General features: G+C 40.2%; 1 protein-coding gene across 1 annotated transcript in view; it reads right to left on the minus strand.

The window, feature by feature from the left end:
• Positions 1-18,664, minus strand: part of usta (uronyl 2-sulfotransferase a) — a 56,529-nt gene that overhangs the window by 20,822 nt on the left and 17,043 nt on the right. The window contains exons 2-3 of the mRNA XM_005734455.1: positions 6,003-6,046; positions 609-764 (exon numbers count right to left, since the gene is read on the minus strand). Coding sequence (XP_005734512.1) covers positions 609-764; positions 6,003-6,046 — 200 coding nt within the window. The remainder of the gene's footprint in view (positions 1-608; positions 765-6,002; positions 6,047-18,664) is intronic.

Below are 18,664 nucleotides of genomic sequence, written 5' to 3' on the forward strand. Positions count from 1 at the left end.
TATTGTTTGGGGCTTTCACTGACCGTAGACTTATTTAGAGCTTCCAGCACCCCAAAGAGATTTTCAACATAATTTTATACAATTCTGAATTGTATACACACACACACACACACCCACACACACACACTCGTTTTCATATCTTATCGAGGACATCTCATTGCCATAATGCTTTCCCTAACTGCTTACCATAACCCTAATCATCAAAAATGAATGCCTAATCCCAACCTTCAACCTAAACCTATCCATAACCTCATTGTAACCCTGACACTAAAACCACATTTTGAGCCTCAGAAATGCCTTCAAACTCTTGGGAAGAGCATATTGTCCCCATAAATGACTGTTGGTCCTCACAAGTATAGTAGCATGACAATGTTCTGTCCTCACAAAGATGTCTTAACATCTAAACATGTACACACACAAAATATAATACGAAAAAGATAGATTTTGCTATATTTTGTGCTTTCTCTTTTGTTTCCGTTCAGTTTTTTGGTTCTTTCTGTTGTTCCACAATATAATGTGTTATCACATGTTAGATCTTCCCCATAATCTTCTACCAGTCTTTTAAATCCATGCATCATTGGACCACAGTGCGATCTGGGCTACCTTACCTGTTCATGCTTAGTGAGCCGTGTTTTGTTGTGGATGTCAGAGGAGACCAGGTTGAACTGGTGTTTCTCAGCGAGTAACCTCAGTAAGATGACCACCGTCCGGCTGCCGCACTTTCCCACACGATTATAGATCACCTGGCTTGGGAACGGGAGTACCTGCGAGGACAGAAACGCACACATGTATTCTATATTTTACTTTCACTGTTGATAAGTGAAATGTGCATTTACTCTGTGCCATTTTGACTATAAAAAAGCAGCTAAGGAAAAAATATTGTGAAAAAAGCAGAAAAAGGGAAATGAGGAAATGTATTAAATTCTTACGACATTCTCCTGTAACTTTGTGTCTGAACTTTGACCTCTAGTTATAACCTACTCTCTCTAGAGCTGAACTAAACTGCCTTGACAACACATTAATAGTACATTAAAAATAACAGACACAAAGACCTAATATGAGTATACAGTGCTTCACTGTTCTCCCCTTAAGCTCCTCCACAGAACTTAGTCAAAACGATACTGAGGCAAAATCACTTGGAAGTTCACACATGACTCACCAATTAGCTCATCCATGATTCACAAACTTAAAACTGTCGATACCAGTCTATTTCATTTCCAAGAAATTGACTAATGATTTACATTGGAAGGTTATCGCTGATGTGTAATTTAAATATGAAACACATTTAAGCACAAGGTCAGCAAGAATGCACTAATTTGGCATTTATCTCTAAGAGTTCACAAGGCTTACACAAGTGGCCCCTAAAGAATGAAAGCACTCTGAGAAAATTTATCAGTGAGAACACCCCCCTCCCCTCCCTGACACACACACACACAAAGCCTTATTTTTCTGATTCTCCGCTAAGAGCAGCCCCACCCCAGCACAGAATCCGTACAAACAGTGAAGGCCTCTCGGACTATTTGCCAGAATTTAGTGGAAAAGCAGAGAAAACAATAGGACTGATGTTGAAGCGTTCAAGGAGGGAGAAAGAAATGATGAGAGGGCCAGAAGGGAAAGATGACACCACCGTATCAATATCACTTCCCGCATATACGTCCCAGAATCAAAGCCTGTTCCTGGATTTCATTAGCAAGTGAATACGTTTGATGCAAATACACGAGAACACGCCCTCAGATAAAGAGGTAAAGAACTGAAATGACAACATAGCTTCAGTTAGGATAAGATTATACAAGTTTAGAGATTGTTTTTTTATTACCTAACAAGAAAAGTTTGTTATTCTAACAAAAATATGAAAAAAAAGAAAGAAAAAGAGCGATATCATTACATTTGGGAAAAGTTTTTGAGCTGACAGGAAATAGATCTCTTGGACAGCAGTTCAACTTTCCACAGTGTTTGCCAAGTAACTACAGGCTGAAATACATTCAGTGTTTCACAGGACAGCATATCATGACAAATGACTGTCAGACTTCTAACATCCTGCTGCTGACTAACAGGAATAACAGCAGACATGCCTTCAAAAGTCCAAATCTCCCGCTGGCACTGACAACACAGAAAGGGCAAGCTTTCAGCTTGTGCTATTGTTGTTCCCACTCTGTAGAGCTTGGTTTCTGATACACGCTGGGAGAAATGTCCACAGGGTCTACCAGTAAAGATTCTGTCAGAAAGTATTATGTAACCATGCTGTTTCCCATCATGTTAGAGAATGACACTTTTTCCTGTTAATATTCATGTTGTTATGGGTTTTTTTAATCTCTAGCTTATATCAAGCAGACTCGGAGATGAGCAGTCCACTTTCCTATTCTCCTTTTCCCCCCTCTCTTACTTGCTATTCCACAATTCTTCCCACACATTCACACAAAAAAAAAAGTATCGAGTTTCTTTTTCTTTTGCACAGTTTGAAATGTGTCATTAGTTCAAAAAACACACATAAATTATTATGAGTTTCTCATGGCTGGACCGGCCATCTCTGATATGAATATGATTAGCGGTCATTTTTCTCAATCTTCAATCATCTAACAGGAAGTTTGAGAAAATGTCCCGGTCGACTGCGCGTTACGACCACAGCACACACACTCATCTGTCTTTTGCAGCTGCTCCAGGAAAGCCACACACCGATATGCTGCTAACCTGCCCTTTGTTTGTGTTCACCCTGGTTTTATTTAGGACTGATTTGGGTTCAGTGCTCCTTAGTATCAACGGCTCATTTATCGCTAAGTGAGGGGTGGCAATTAGTGTTAGGGTGCAGTCGACATTCTCAGCAACTTCCTCTAAATACTGACCAATCCATTCTTCTTCACTCTCATCCAAAAGAGGAGAAAGGGAGTCTTACTGCACTCAGTAGCAGTAAAAGTGGAGTTTCAAAGTATCTAAATAAGCACCACTAATGCTTTACATTAGTTGAAATGAACAATGACTTGATTTGTGCCTTAACAAATGAGACAAGAATAATTCAACTCAGTTTTAATCATATAATGCCGAATCACAACAACAGTTGCCTAAAGGCGTTTTATATCATAAGGTTATGACCCTACATTAATACAGAGAAGACCTTAACAATCAGATGACCGACTCTGAGCAAGCACATGGCAACAGTAGGGAGGAAAAGCTCCATTTTATAACATGAAAAAGCATCTGGCAGGACAAGGCTCAGGAAGGTGCAGCCATCTGCCTTTGGAGGAGGGAACCAGGACAAAAGAAAGCTGTGGAAGCCCGATAAATAATAACTTGGATAGTAAGAGAAATTAATATAAGATACTAGTGCTGAACGGCCCTTTAGGATTATGCTTCAAGTTTTCTAGTTTAATTAATATGCCTCTGTAAGCAACAGGGTTCCATATGATGCTGGAGTTTAGCTTTGGTTATTGGTTCCTCTTATAAAGGGGGATGCTGCAGCAAGCTGCAGTAGAATTAGCCTAACACTGAAACGTTTGTCTTTATTGTCAATGTATGGGCATATATGATGTAATTAAGGTTGTTGCTTATGTGTTGTATTATGTGTTATTTGAGTAGATCATCATTTTGGGATTCTTCAGTCACGGGGTAAAGGTACTACACAGACTGGAGTACCTCTCAAGGCCTTGAGGGAACTATTGTTGCGACGCTATGTAAATAAAATTGAATTCAATTAAAATAGTGTCAACAAGAGATTATGCTTTTCAGTAAACATGCCATTTTTGCACTTCCAGACCAGAAGTTCATAAGCACCATGTTGTGTTTGATGGAGCATAATGAGGTCCCCTCTAGCATACATCTGAGCCCTCCCCCCCCAAATCTATACAATAACAAATTCATCAAAGCTTAAGGGCAGATGGCTTCTCCTAACAATTCTAACAATTAAATAAACTATGTAATTATATTGAAAAGTGCTGCAAAGTGTGTTTCATAAAGTGACGGATATACATTTCACACATGTGCAAAAATTGTAGAGAGGACATTCTTGTAGTGCTTGCACACACAAAGGCTCATAACTCTATTCTGAGAGCTGCGTGGTTTTTCCATACACCCTCATTCATGCTGAGCTTTCAACTCGATTTCTAATCTTTCCCCACATTTACCCAAAGCTCGACCTTCTGCACACGCATGCTACGGAATGTCAGACCTCTGCTGAAGGTGCAGATCAACTGTAACTCTAGGGGGATGTTAAAACGATAATGAGAGATGAGGCTCATGTACTGCTTGCCACTGACATGGCAGTTGCATCATCTGTCTGGGAAGAGATGACAGAAGATATGGAATCAGTCAATGCAAGCAAATAACATATAATCACTAGTCTGTGCCTCCAGATGCGCAGACTACTCAACCTAGTTTATATATTTGGAGGCTGTATTTAGTTATCAAAGCTGCTACAGTGGTTGCACATGGCAACTGTCATCTAATTTGAAGTCAGAGCCCGAGTGAAAAATCTAGGAACTTGGTGGGAACTTTAGAAATAAACCACCGCCAAATTAAGAAAATAATAGTAATGATAATGATAATGAAGCCTAAAAAAACAAGAAAGAAGTGTCCTATACTTATACTTCTGTTAAATCAATGTATGAACAGTCTACTGAGTGGGTGTCCGTGTCTATGATGCATCCACACGGTTTAAAGCTGCACCGTGATAACCAAGCTACCAAGAACACCATCATTGGCTCTAAAAGAAAAACAACATGAGACGTTAAACCAGAGATGTTCATCTTTTATGTACAGTCTATGCTTTAGATTTTATTGTTGTAAAACACCTACAACTAGAAAGTGAGCAAAATTGCGATATCAAGTTAGTTATAGACACAGTACACATCTTTAATGATATTTAATAATATCTGGTAATATATTTAGACATAAAGTAACAGATTCAATTCTTAAATGATCTCTTGTTGTTTTCAAAAGTTAAAAATATTCCCCCTTTTCACACTTTTCTATGTCAAATGAATTCCAGAGCTTCTGTGTTTGCATAATAAATATTATAATAAGATGCCTCGGGACATATTTAAGCTGTCCAACTCTATTCATTCTTCAGGAGAAACTTATGGAAACGATTTGTAATTTATTAGGCCTACTTGAAATTCATTTTCTGCAATATCCTATATGACATTGAAAGCTTGACATCAACCCTGCACTATGCAGTTTAGAGACTAAGAATACTTGTGGGGTCTTGCTCTAAGTAAAAAAAAAAGTTTCTTTCAGATAACAGTACCGTGTTAAAAAATAAAACCGCATAAAGGAAATTACGACAATCTTTCCACTGTGTTCCAGTCAGCCACAGTTTGTTTCACGTACTGTAAATAAGACCCCACTGTTCTCTTTACGAAACAAACACAGCAGCTGCCAGGTTTGTCTGAGTGGCCAAAACGAGTTTGAAACACACAACTCACAAAGGCCAGATGTGATCTAACCAAATCCAAACAGCTGCTCACATCGGCCACAAGCAAACCTCGTAACCATACTTGATAAAGCCTCAAGTTAGCAATGCAATAAATCCTGTGCCCGGCAATATAAACACCAGTGACTCCTTTAACTAAAAAGTGAATAAAGCAATTAAGAAAGGGATTCAATGAGGTGAAAATGAGGTGATTGACTATAGAAGCAGATAATAAACAAGGGGTCGACGGAGACAGAAACAAGTTGGCAAGGAGAGAAAAAGGGAGCACAGAGGAGAGATAGTCCCGTAGACATGCAGCTGGATGAATACAAGGCCCCTGTGTCGGCACTCTGTGTACGAGAGAGACTGCGTTCAAAGCATTACTGTAGCACTGAAGCCAGGTCTAGCTGGTATTTCGAGTGCGTTTGCACGCAGCTCCCTTGCACAGACCAAACCATTATCCTAACTGCACTTAACTGCAACTGTGAGGAGATGGGGAGGTGAGAATGCAGGACAAAAAAAAAAGAAAAATAAAAAAGGAAAATTAGACAAAACAGGAGAAGAAGCACAGTGACACTGAGACATGATAACAGTGACTCACTCTTGGAGCAGGCTGTCCGTGATCATCCAGATACGTGGATCCACCTGCAAAAGCAAGTATCCAAGTTGAAATACTGAAAACATCATTTTATATATATGGAGAGATTATATTTTATAACGAAATAAGAAGTAAACTAATCAATAAATAACATGAGGGTAAAAATGACTCATTTATATCAAAAGAGAAAAACACCTGAGCTGTATTGTCTACACGAATGCTTTAGTTCAGCCACATTCTTAAATCTGATATCGGATGTTTCTTTTTTATTAAGGTCATTCCAGAGTATCTCTACATTTTTTGTTATCATCTATTCTCTTCCTAGGCTCGTGCATATACTGAAACTATTCTGGAGTTGAGTTGATCAAAGCGGTCCTATCGCGCGCCTCGATTTTTGTCACTGACTGGTTTCCAGGTTTGCAAACTACTGGCTCTAATTAGTTTTTGCTGATGCCAGCAGACCCAAGGGTTCATGTTTCCCAGCTATGCTGTGAATGTTTGAACTTTCTCCCTTTTATGACTCTGTATGTTTATTTTTGGCCGTTTGGAGTTTTTCAGGCAGTGAAAGACTTCTCAGAAGTCATAGTTGTTGTGTAAAAATTGTAGAAAGGTAATAGTAACAAGGAGAAAAAATTACATGCAATGCCACTAACCCATTGCAGCAAATTTTGATCATCAACTTGTCAACACACTGAAATATCGCTATCATGAACATAAAAAGTACGAAATCAGTGACATCAATCATCACATTTTAGTTTCCACTGATATGTTTTACTGATGCGAACGCCTGTCTTTTAAACCCTTCTTCCTTTAACCACTTCCTCTACCGAAATGCTTCAAAACCCTGCCGCATCTAACCACGTGAGAGCCTGCATCACACGGCGCAGCTCGACCCAACTCTACATCATTCGTCGAAACCACACATGGCTCTTCAGTGTTAAAGGTGAAGGTGTTGTGACGAGAGCTCTAGTCGAAGTAGCTCCATTCGTAGCTGTTTATGGAACAGAATAATGGTGTTCATTGAAGGCTGTTCCTACACTGAGGATCTGTGCCCGTCTTTCGGCCCACGCTCCAAATGCAAGCCCAAGCCTATGGCAGCGACCTTTTCTTTCATCGCCTGTTTAGACACAAAGGCTGCCCATCACATTTACAGCAGTTAGACTGCAAGAAAGAAAGGGAAAAGACAAGCTGGCGAGCGTGCATGGGTGGAGTCTGAGTAAAGTAATAAACTGAGGAAATATTACATAACAGAACAATCTCTCCTTTTGTCTCTGAAATGTGATCCAGAAGAAGAAAGAAATGATGCGTGAACACACACGTTGTTTTATTTCAGGCCAAAGTTTCCCACTTGGCACATGCTTGTAGATGTTACTCTGCTGGAAGTTCATAGCTTTGTAAATACTGTTTACACTTTAGATAGTGGTGTGTAAGCTTTGGGTAATTAGTCTTACACTGACATAAAATCTGCCTGACTGTCTTGCTTTCCCCCCCCCCCCCCCCCCCACACACACACACACACACACACACACACACACACACACACACAGTAGTTACTATATATAAGACTTGCTTGGATTCAGTTTGATGTCGCGGCTCATTAATTCATCGGGCACTGGATGTATAAATACAGCTGCACTCTGCTCACCCTCAGGTGTTTCTTAGTCTCGTTCTATCTTTTCATCCGTCTTTGTAGCGCTTTCGTGGCATTACACAGTTTTCCTGAGGAATGCAGCGGCAAACGCACATTTGCACCTCTACTCCGAGGCATTTCAGGTCACGGCAGGGTGAGGATGCAGAGACGCAGACAGACTCTGTTCCTTCCTCTGTCATCCGTCATAGACAACCACCCCCCCACCTGCCACCACCGCGACCTCCAACCCCTCACTGCCTCCTGTGTGTGCTTCTCATTAGCGTTTTGGATAGAGGATCGGAACTAATTTTTTCCAGGGTACGAGGCTCGCAAAAGCTGACAGCTGCCCTCCGCCCCCACCGCCCACAGAGAGAGGAAAATCAACTTAAAGAGCCACTGTACAAACTGTACTCATTGACCTGATTGTGCTGTGAGCCTATGCCAAATATCAGAGACGACAATGACAGTCTAATGGGACTTGAGTAATAAATATTTTAATTCCCAAACTGACTTTTTATGACTGCCCTGGACATAATTCTTTTCCACTAAATAATCTGATAAGAATGACTTAACACATGTAGCCCAAAACAGCCCATAAAGGAATGTCCTTTAAAAACTAGCGAAAGGAATGCAAGTTAATTGGAAACAATACACAGTGCTGCTGTTATGTCTCTTATGATTTCTCCCATGCTTATAAGGGAATTTGTGGATCAATAGGTTGATTTAAAATCAACAATCCCATCACTAACATGAGGAAAACTCCAGGGCCATAGATTTCAAAGATCAGTGAAGTTGCTCTGACAGCTTTTGTTAGGCTAAAGGCTGAATGTGGGTCCCAATGACACATAGGTCAAGCAAGGTCAAGTAGAGAAACTATTAGGTTAGAGGAAGAGCAAATTTACAAATGTAATCTAAACTAATCTCACATTTGAGCCTATAGTCAGGTTAATGGTTGTATTTTGTGAGTTCGTGTGTGTGTTTGTGTCAATGGCTGATTGACAAGGAAACTAATGGAGTGTGGGTTTGCATTGGTATGTAGCTAAATGGTTAATTGGATTACTGAGTCACAAGATCCATGGACTTGTTGTTAAGAACAGCTGCATTACTATTTCCAACTCCAATTAATCAATACCACATCATGGGCAGCATAAAGCAGCAGTGATTTTAAGTTTTAATCACCGAAAATATGAAACATATTATACTCACAAGTGCAAAGCTAATTTAAAAATGCACAAAACCAATAAAACAACAGAGCCTAAATGGCCTAGAGGGAACTGTGCCATGCGGGGATGCCAGCATTCTGTAAATTACTGTTACATCGTCTCCCAAAGCAGATTTTCAAAAGATTTTGTCCCCAACAAATTTAAAAAAGAAAAAAGTAAGTATCGAACAGCTTCAAGCTGAGATAGTACGCAACAGGATTGATGCAGCAAAGAAAATGTGAAATTCATTAATGCACAAGATGCTGTTTTCTGCACTGATTAGGAAGCCCACAAGAACTAATAAGAGTAATGGAAATGTGTTGAGGGGAATCACAGCCCAGCCTCACAATCTTCAAGAAGTTTAAGAATATTAATGTCTAAAACTCACACCAAAACCAACAACATTCAGTTACATTTTAATGCACACACACACACACACACACACACACACACACCAGGCCAGCAGCTGCCCCTGTTCAGGAACTTCTTAAACCAAGTGACCATGCACATCAATTAATCACCTCATTAGCTGAACTGATTTGTTTTTCTTCAGTGGAAGAAAAAAAAGTCACTTGTTGTTAAATCAAAAAGTTCAGGTATAAAAAAAGAAAAGAAGAAAGGTAAAAGTGCATCCATCTGATGTTTCTATCGTGATTACTTCAAACAACAAAGCTAAGACTGGCTTTATTGTCGCGCCCGCAGCTAAAACAGGCACAAGTATAGACCTCCGTATTCAAATTCCTAAGCAAACAAAATAAAAATCTAAGATGTGGACAGACATTTGGAGGTTAGGTACTACAAAACACACAGGTGGAACGCCAACATAGCTGGAGGAAAAAAGCGTTTGAAGGAAATTTTGGTCTTTAGGATTGTATTCTGTCAACAAAGCCCAGAATCAGTCCTTCAGACTCTGGAATTTTCCGTTGTTGTTGGCCTACTCCAGGAATGCTACAGTAAGTTTGGGAATTTTATAAACATGTATTTAGAGCGTAGACCATTTCATTTGCTTTGCGAAGCTGGCAGCATGGCTAAGTAGAGCTTAGGAAAGAACACGTCCCAGAATAGGCAGAGGTGGGAGTGGGAAACCACACAGGAATGGCTGCTGAGAGCAAGGCCAAAAGGACAGGCACAGGGTTGGAGTTAAGAGTCCTCTAGCTTTGCTGTGGGACGCGACTGAAAGCGCTGATGGAAGGTTACAGAGCTGCTGCCATGGAATGTTCTACAAGTGTGTGAAACCAGATTACAGGTTCCCCATGTTGTGAAGACTAAGCTCTTTCATGTGTAACCACATCCTGCTTGTAGTTTCTCTATACCAGACGGAAACGACTATTAAAGGTGTCGGCGTGCTGAAACTCAAGCAGAGAAAAGAAAACGCAGGACTGTTAGATACAGAGATCACGTGATGTTCCTCAGTCCAGTCAAAAGTGACATAACTCCAGCCTGACCAATCTGTGTAAAAACACACCCAGTTAGATTCCCCACACGTCTATTGTTACAGCCCTCACTAAACACTTGTGTCACTATTGTCTGCACAGGCAAACAAAGTCAGTGTGCAGGAGTTAGATACAGTACAGGCTTTTCTATGTGTGTTTGCTTGTGAAATGAGGGTGTGCGGTCACCCGACCCTTTGATCCGACATGTGGGAGTCGCTCTCCATTAAGACGAGAATCGCGACCCATGTCGCTAATTACAGGAGGAAGCTAAGCTGAGGGTCAGGGTCTCCACCCACTTCGCCCTGCTTCAGCTCAATCCCACAGTCACTTGAGAATCAACAATGATCAGACAAGTTTGTGATATAAATAGAAAGGCAGAGCCACTGCTCTGTTATTCCAGGTGCCCAAAGACCAAACCCTGGTCGGCAGCCTAATTTGTGGACTTGATGCTCCCTTAAAATTTTGGTTGCTGAAATATAGTAAGAACATATACATGGGCATGCAGATGTGCAGGGGATGGGAGCGTTCAGCATGACTGTTGGTATATGATTTGCAGGCACCAGTGGTTGCCACCATGTATATTGTATGACAGGGAAGTACCAGGAAATTGGTGACCCAGCAAAGCAGTGTTGACTTTAGTGGCTGTGCAGCTGGGAATGCCAAGAAAGCCCAAAATAAAACAGATGATTTACAGAACAAGAAGAGGTAAAGCTGAAACATTTCCAGTGATTTATGTTAAACACAGAACAAAGACATCTGACTCAAGAATTAATAATAAAAAAAAGAGGAGTATAACTGACAGAGATGATAACTGGTTTTTGAACTGAAGAACACAACTCTTACGGTCGCGCTTCTCTGATGTTTGGGTGGTTGATCAGCACATTAGTGCAGCTAAAATTGACGTTACAAATAATACACTTTGAGCTGTTTCTCCCAAACTATCATCAGTAGATTTTACAGTTGTCAAAATCAATTGATTTACGGGACCCCCAGCAGGCCATTTCATGTCTCCAAACTTGGAGAGGACTAGAAGCAGTCATCCAATCAAGTGAGGCAATTTAATCAAGCAAAGCGATGAGCAGATATGCATTCACTTCTTAGAGCCCCAAAGCCACGTTGCTGCTGCACTCTTGTATTTTAAATCTGTTTGGGGTTTTTTTGGACTGAGGGACTCGCTGCCCTTTCAGAACCAAATTTCACAGCCCACAGCAAAGACTACTCTCCATCTGCCTGTTATGAGTAAACGAATTGAAATATTTTTCTTAGGTATGCATCGTGACCATGTGAGACCTTAGTCTATCCGGCAGGCTGTCACAGAGTTTACGAGCGCTGAACGCGCTTCGAAATGAGGTGGCTTTGAAATGAAGAAATGAAGCGTGAAGTAGAAAATTGGACAAGTCTGACGCCACACAGTCAAAGTCAGCAGCGTAATCATCCTCATCAGCTAGTGAAGAAGTGATGCGAGGAACAATGTTCTTCTTTCTCTGGGATTTTCTGTGGGTGATGTTAGTATTTGCGCAACGGCAAGAGACACAAAGTACTGGCGCGTCACAGATGTGATGCGCTCGAGGATTTCTCATAATCTGAATGCTTTGTCAGCCAATTTTGGATAATTCTTATTAAAGGGCACTCGTGCTTGTGCAGTTTGTACATACCTTGTCTCCCCTTGCAGTCATGTAGGCACGACACCAGATGTCTTGCTACCCTGTCCTTATGGATAAAGAGCCTGCTGGGGGCCACTTTGACTGACCAGTGATTTTTTCCACATAACCCTACAAAAGAAGTCAAATGGAGGGGACCTTTTAAGTCTGACTTCTAGATTGTTTAATTGAACAAAAATAGCCATTGGGGCCAAGGGGGGCATCATATAAAAACATAGCTGTTGGTGTAAGACTACAGATGTGAACAAAAGCTATATATAAATATATAGTGCATTTATTTTATTTTAAATATTTTGCCAGGAAAATGGGAAAGAGTTGCAGAAATTTATTGAAATGTAAAAATATAAATGGAAATGAAGTAAACAAGGCTGTAAAATTCTAGAGAGCTTGAAAGTCAATATTTGGAATGATCCACTTTGTGCTTCAATATAGCCTGAACTCTCTACGGCAGGGGTCCCCAATCCCAGTCCACGAGGGCCGGTGCCCCTGCAGGTTTTAGATGAGTCCTTGATCCATCACAGTGGATTTAAATTGATAAATTACCTTCTCAACATGTCTTGAAGTTCTCCAGAGGCCTGGTAATGAACTAATCATGTGATTCGGGTGTGTTGACCTAGGGTGAGATCTAAAACCTGCAGGGAAACCAGCCCTCGTGGACTGGGATTGGGGACCCCTCCTCTAGGGGAAGCTTTCTTGTCATCTTTTGAATACTCTCCAGGAATAGTTCCTCAGGCTTCTTGAAAAGCTCTTCTTTTTAGATTTTGACTGACTTTTGTTTCATTCCCTGTCAAGATGATCCCACACTGCTTCGATAATGTTGAGGTCTTGACCAGCAGTCCCCAACCCCCGGGCCATGGACCAGTCCGTGAGTAGTTTGGCACCGGCCCGCGAGAGTTGATGCTCAGGTGTGAAAATCATAGTTTTCAGGGTTTTTATCATTTTTTAGCGTTATTTCTTTATCGTTAACTCAAGTTTCCCTGGGTCTTTTCCCTTGTGTTTTTAATAAATCTTCTTTTTTTTGGTATTGGTACTGGTTTTATTTTGTTGTATTTATCCACGACACCTTAAAGTCCGGCCCACAGACATAAACCTGTCCGTGGCGCAAAAAAGGTCTAGACTGTGGGGAGGCCAATCCATGACTGATACTCATCCATTCTGTGTTTTTTCTTTATTCAGCTTTGCTTTTACTGCATTGGCAGTGTGCTTTGGATCACTATCATGGTGAAAAGTGAAGATGTTCCTGTCTCCATAACTCAATCACTGTTTGAGTCATATATATATTATATATTGGACTGAACTGCATATTAGTTGGTAATGAAAATGTCTTAAAAGTCCTTCAAATTTCTTAAGATTTTTAGATACAAATATTGGTACACCCATATGTACAACAGCAACAACACCAACTATCCTATTAAAAGCCAACCGCAAGCAGGGTAACTACTCACCCTTTGTTACTTTGCACCAGCTTAGACTCATAAACACACACCAGATGTGGAAATGCATCTTGCACAAAGGGCTGTTCCCCACTGCTACACCAACACAAAACTGGTGACAACTGAGCGATACACAGCTGGAAATGACTGAAAGATCATAGTTTCATTACTCAATTAAACAATTGCCTTGTTGTGAGCACTAAGATCCCATAAATACACATGGTTTTGTCTAGCATCTGGCTTCAAACTGGTCTTTTTATAGTTAAAAACAAAACTGTTACTAAGTGTTTTCACTGTAACTGTGAAATTAGGGCTTTGTTATTCCGGAAACAGAAAAAAAAAAACCAGTTGCTTTTTCTTGTACTATTCAAGCAAAAAAGACCTTGTTTCGTTTGCTTTATTACAGTGTTTTTCGGCAAGATCACAATTATTACTCTTTAAATTTACCACAACATTTTCTCTGGGGACACAAGGTTCTGCTTGAAGCTACGAAAAGACACAAAAACACCCTGCTTTAATTGTTTGTTTACAATACAGCTCCCTTGGCCTTGAGCCTAGACCAAGCTAAAACAGTTTTTGAAAAAAAAGAGCACATTTTTTTTCCCAACATGCAACTGCTTGTTTGTGGCTTGGTGGCCTGCTGCTGTGCTTATCTTGTATATCCCTGCGCCGATAATGGTTTTCCTGGTGATATATGGGAAACATAAGCAAAAAACAAAACAGAAAAAGTGAATTTTTGTGAACAACCAGTTATGAGTCTTAAGCTCTTGTTCATTTTCTTACATGCACACTGCTGGAATGCTCATATTAAACATGGTCAAAGTTTCAGACCATCAGGCCTGCACATGACCAAGTTATTTCTGTGAGACAACAGCTCGGGCTTCAGACTGTCGTAATCATTCGGTTTCAGTAGCTTCACCCACCTGCGGTTCAAATCTTCTGTTTATAAGAAGGAACCAATCAAAATTAAGTTGGCTTAAAGGAAAAATTACCAGACAATAAAAGGTGCTAAGACAGCTTCTTTCAGATAGTACAAGCCTTCAGTTCATCCCCTAAGGAATAGAATAAGATGAAAAAGGAATATTTTGCACTATGAATCATGCATAACTGCTCTGATAAAGAATAAAGGTAGAAGCTGGAATGAGGGGCATAATTGGTCCCCTTGAATATTTTTCATTAACACACTTTTTTAAAAAATATACGCATACGTTATTGCAACCATGCAGCTGCTGAAGCTTTAAACATCCTACACACATCTCTTTGGGATCAGTGGTGATGCTTCTGAATCTTGTTTGAGGCATAGCATAGATAAACATGTCAAAAGACAAAGAGCTGGGTGCGTACTCATGCCTTCCTGTACATAATAAAAACATCTAGTGTTTTTTCTGTTTTTCTTGGCATGTCATGCTGTTAGTCATGAAGAGTTCTTTTCCCACATAGCCACTGATCAAACTAGAAAAGCAGCCTTAAGCCAGAGAAACAGCTGCTTATAAATGCCAAGGAACTTTGCTACATACATGTAAGTGTCGCACAGAATTTCAAAAATGGCTCATGAGTATAAACCTGAAGAATTTTCTCCTACTGGGTGTGTTTTCACAGAGTGCCGGCTATCTGTTTGCTTTAGGTTTTATGCTCGGATGTGCGTGTAGCCACCAAGAAAGCCTTGAAGATTTATAGATGCACAGAACAGCTAGCTTGAAAGGATCTGAAAGAGAATCAGGAAAAGTGTCTGAACGCTCGAGAAGATTGACTCAAAAATGCAGGGAAAATTAAACACTGTCACACTCAACGATTCGAAAACTATTACAAGTTCCCAGTCTGTAAGTTACGGGAAGTCTGAATTTGAGCCAGGAAACAGTTAGTTTAGATTAATGTATAGCGTGAAAGCAATGGGAAACAGAAGGCCTTGCTTTAATCAAGGGTGAAAAAAGCCCCAAACACTTTTAGTCCATCTGAATCTCACTTAGTAGATTTAGAGATGCACATCAACAGATTTTATTATCTTTTGACAGAGCCGGACTAGCTGTTTTCCTATTTCCTGTCACTGTTTCCTGTTTTATGATAAGCTAAGCAAGTCAGCCACTGGCTGAAGCTCACACATAAACACAACAGTGGTATCGATTTTCTTATCCAACTCTTGGCAAGAAAACAAATGTGCATTTTCCCAAATGTCAATGTACTCTCTTCAACCACATATCATATTATGGTCTCTTAAACCCTGAAAGGAGAAAAACAGAGCATGCAAGCTCTCAGACAAAAATCCATGAATGTCTGTGGTGTGCTATGTAAATCGCCTTCAGCCACGTGCCCTGTGGGGGTGTTTGGGGGGTTGGATAAAGTTCTGGATGGAAAAATAGGAAAATGCTAGAATGGGATGTAAGAGAAAGGGTAAGAAAAAAAGCTAAATAAAGGAGGAATGAGAGGGAGTTTGTGATTTATTACATTTCGTTGTGTGGCACAAAACAGATTCAGGAAAAGCAGGTGTTATACTATACAGCACACAGGAAATGAAAAGCAAGTCAGGAGGAAGGATCAAGAGGGGTGGAGTGGGAGACAGTGAACAGGAAGAAATTATTACTTAATCAGTTTGTGAGCCCTTTCTGGAGGTCAGCAGAAGAAGATGAATTGCAATATTTGAAATCTAGGGGTTTTCCAATGACCTTTGCAAAGTGCCTTCAACAGAGAAAAGCATACAGATTCCACCAGGAAGCGCACTCATGCACGTACACACACACTATTACAGCAGTCCCTAGATACGAGTACATATGTACTTATTTGAATGTTAATGAAAATTAGGAACTCATTCATGAGTTATCTAAAATGATACCTGATGGATCTAATGATTAAAAAGTATATAGGATAGGGAGTGTGATGGTGCTTTACTGCTTCTTGACAGATGTGCTGGCTCAGAAATTCATCCAGCTGTGAAAAAAAATCATCGTCTTTTCAGCGATGGCGAGAGATACATGCATTCCTCTTTATATTTTTATAAGCTACGACAGCACTTTAATAATAACAATTTGTGTGTCCATGTGTGTCGGCGTACATCTGTCAAGCATTCGCGCACACGCACAGAACCGCTCGAGTCTCAGATCTAATATCTAGTAGCTGTCTATCTCTCGCAGTAGCAGCATTTCTCATCAGACTTCGCTCACCAGCAAGGCCGGGATAGAGCTGACGCTTGGTCCTGCAGAACAAACAGACTGCATAAAGCACCCCTGTGTGGTGCTAAGTCTCACACTGAAGTGAGGGGCAGAAGAGAGAAGAAGAGAGAAACATAAAGGCTTTTCAAAGAATGATGAGACAGAGGTAGATGTAACAGCAATGCACAGCGAAATGATGAAATGGAATAAGAGACTTATAGTGCAGAAAAAGTTTGGTTCTTGTAATAGCTTTTTGGAAAGCCTTGTCAAAACTGAGACCATGTCATAAAATATTTCCAGAGGGGGGGAAAAAAGTGAGAGCCCTACACAGTATGTGACTGTGGTCAACTGAAGCATGCGACTTTTCTCATGGGCCCCAACAAAAGACCTTTCTAGGACTTTTACAGTGCTCTGTTTGACACAGAGAGGTGTGATTTCAGCACAGACGTGATCCATTCCAGATATAAGGTACACTACTGACATATGTAATGGTCAGTTAGCCATGTGAGCAAGTTTATCCACTATTCATATCTGCTTATTCGTCAAGAAAAAAAAAGCAAGCGCTGTTTTTCTAATTTGTGTAACTAGTCTTCAGGAATAGTTCTCCAGCGTTCTAGAAGGGCATTCAAAGCTCTTCTTTGTCAGCTGCTTTTACTCTATCAAAATGATCCCACACGGCTTCAATAACGTTAAGATCCCAGCTCTGAGGAGGCCAAACCACGACTGATAGTGTTCCATGTTGGGTTTTTCTATTCAGGTATAATTTTACTATACTGACAATGTGTTTGGGATCATTGTCATAGATCCTTCTAAAAAAAAAAAAAGAACCTGTTAGCAATCAGATACTTTTCACATGGCATTGTACAGTACAGTGGTTTAAAACCTGACTGTACTTTTCTACAGTCATTATTCCATACAGTTTGAAAATATCCCCAATATTACTGGCTGAAAAGTAGATCAGAATCATGAAAGATCCTCTAACATGTTTTAAAGATGACTGTAGACACTCTTTTGTATCTCTCTCCTGATTTCATACTGTCAACGATTTGACTTGAATTTAGATTCATCACTCTACAAGACCTGTTGCCACTTATTTCCAGTCCAAAACCTATGAAGGTGGCATACCTCAGCCTTTTCTCCCCGTTCCCCTTCCTTAAAAATAGCTTCTTGACAGCCACCCTTCCACTGAGATCATTTTTGATGAGGCTTCAGCGAACAGCAGTTGGATTAGGGGCCAGATCCATCTCTCAGGTCCTCTTTCGTGTCTTTGCTGGATTTCATAAGGATGTGACTTTCAGATAATGCTCATTTGATATAGATAGTTTCTTTTAGGCTTGTCACTTATTCATTTGTCCTCTACTTGTCCAGCTTCATCAGATTTTTTTTTTTTAAATAGACACACTGCACAGCGTGTTGAGATATGCCAGGTTTTCAGCCAATAGCACTTTGGAAATAACGTGTTGGTGCAAAAATAACATTTTCTGCCTGTCAACCTGTCTTACATGAAGCGAATACAGTTACACAACATGGTACTTTAAAGATACTATTTTAAATGGGTTTGTTGATAAGTTTTCTGTTATGGGCAGACACAACACTGGCTAATCGTTTAAGTTAAGAGCTTTTTTCATGCTTGAATGATTCACAGGTAAGTGTTAAGTGGTTTAACAAAAAAATATTAAGATAGTATGTCCTCTGAAAATGGGCAGGCAAGAGGACTGGTCTAAAAATATGTGAACGGGCAGTCAGTGTCCACAGAAAAACTTTGAAAGAGCTTCAGAAAGCCAAGAGAACTATTGCTCAAGACCATTTTTTAAAAATGACAAATAAAGTCGGGCTACTTGCAAGCGAAATATTAAAAAAATGAGGGGTAAACTCAACACTTTTGCAAAGTATTGTAAAAATAAGTCTCATAAAATAAATCTTAAACATAACTAGAGCAATTGAAATTTCATAGACATAGAAATATATCATAAACTGCCAGTAAAGGAATACAAAGGACCTCACGGAGCTTAGAAAGAAGGTGACTGGACTTTAAGTATACTTGACCTGGATAATGGAGAACCTACACAGACAACACAAAGGAGCCAAAATCCATTGATTTTTTACACACACACACACACACACACACACACACACACACACACACACACACACACACACACA

The sequence above is a fragment of the Pundamilia nyererei genome, unplaced genomic scaffold (assembly GCF_000239375.1).
Source record: "Pundamilia nyererei isolate P.nyererei 1_Seehausen unplaced genomic scaffold, PunNye1.0 scaffold00058, whole genome shotgun sequence".
Taxonomy (NCBI): Eukaryota; Metazoa; Chordata; class Actinopteri; order Cichliformes; family Cichlidae; genus Pundamilia; species Pundamilia nyererei.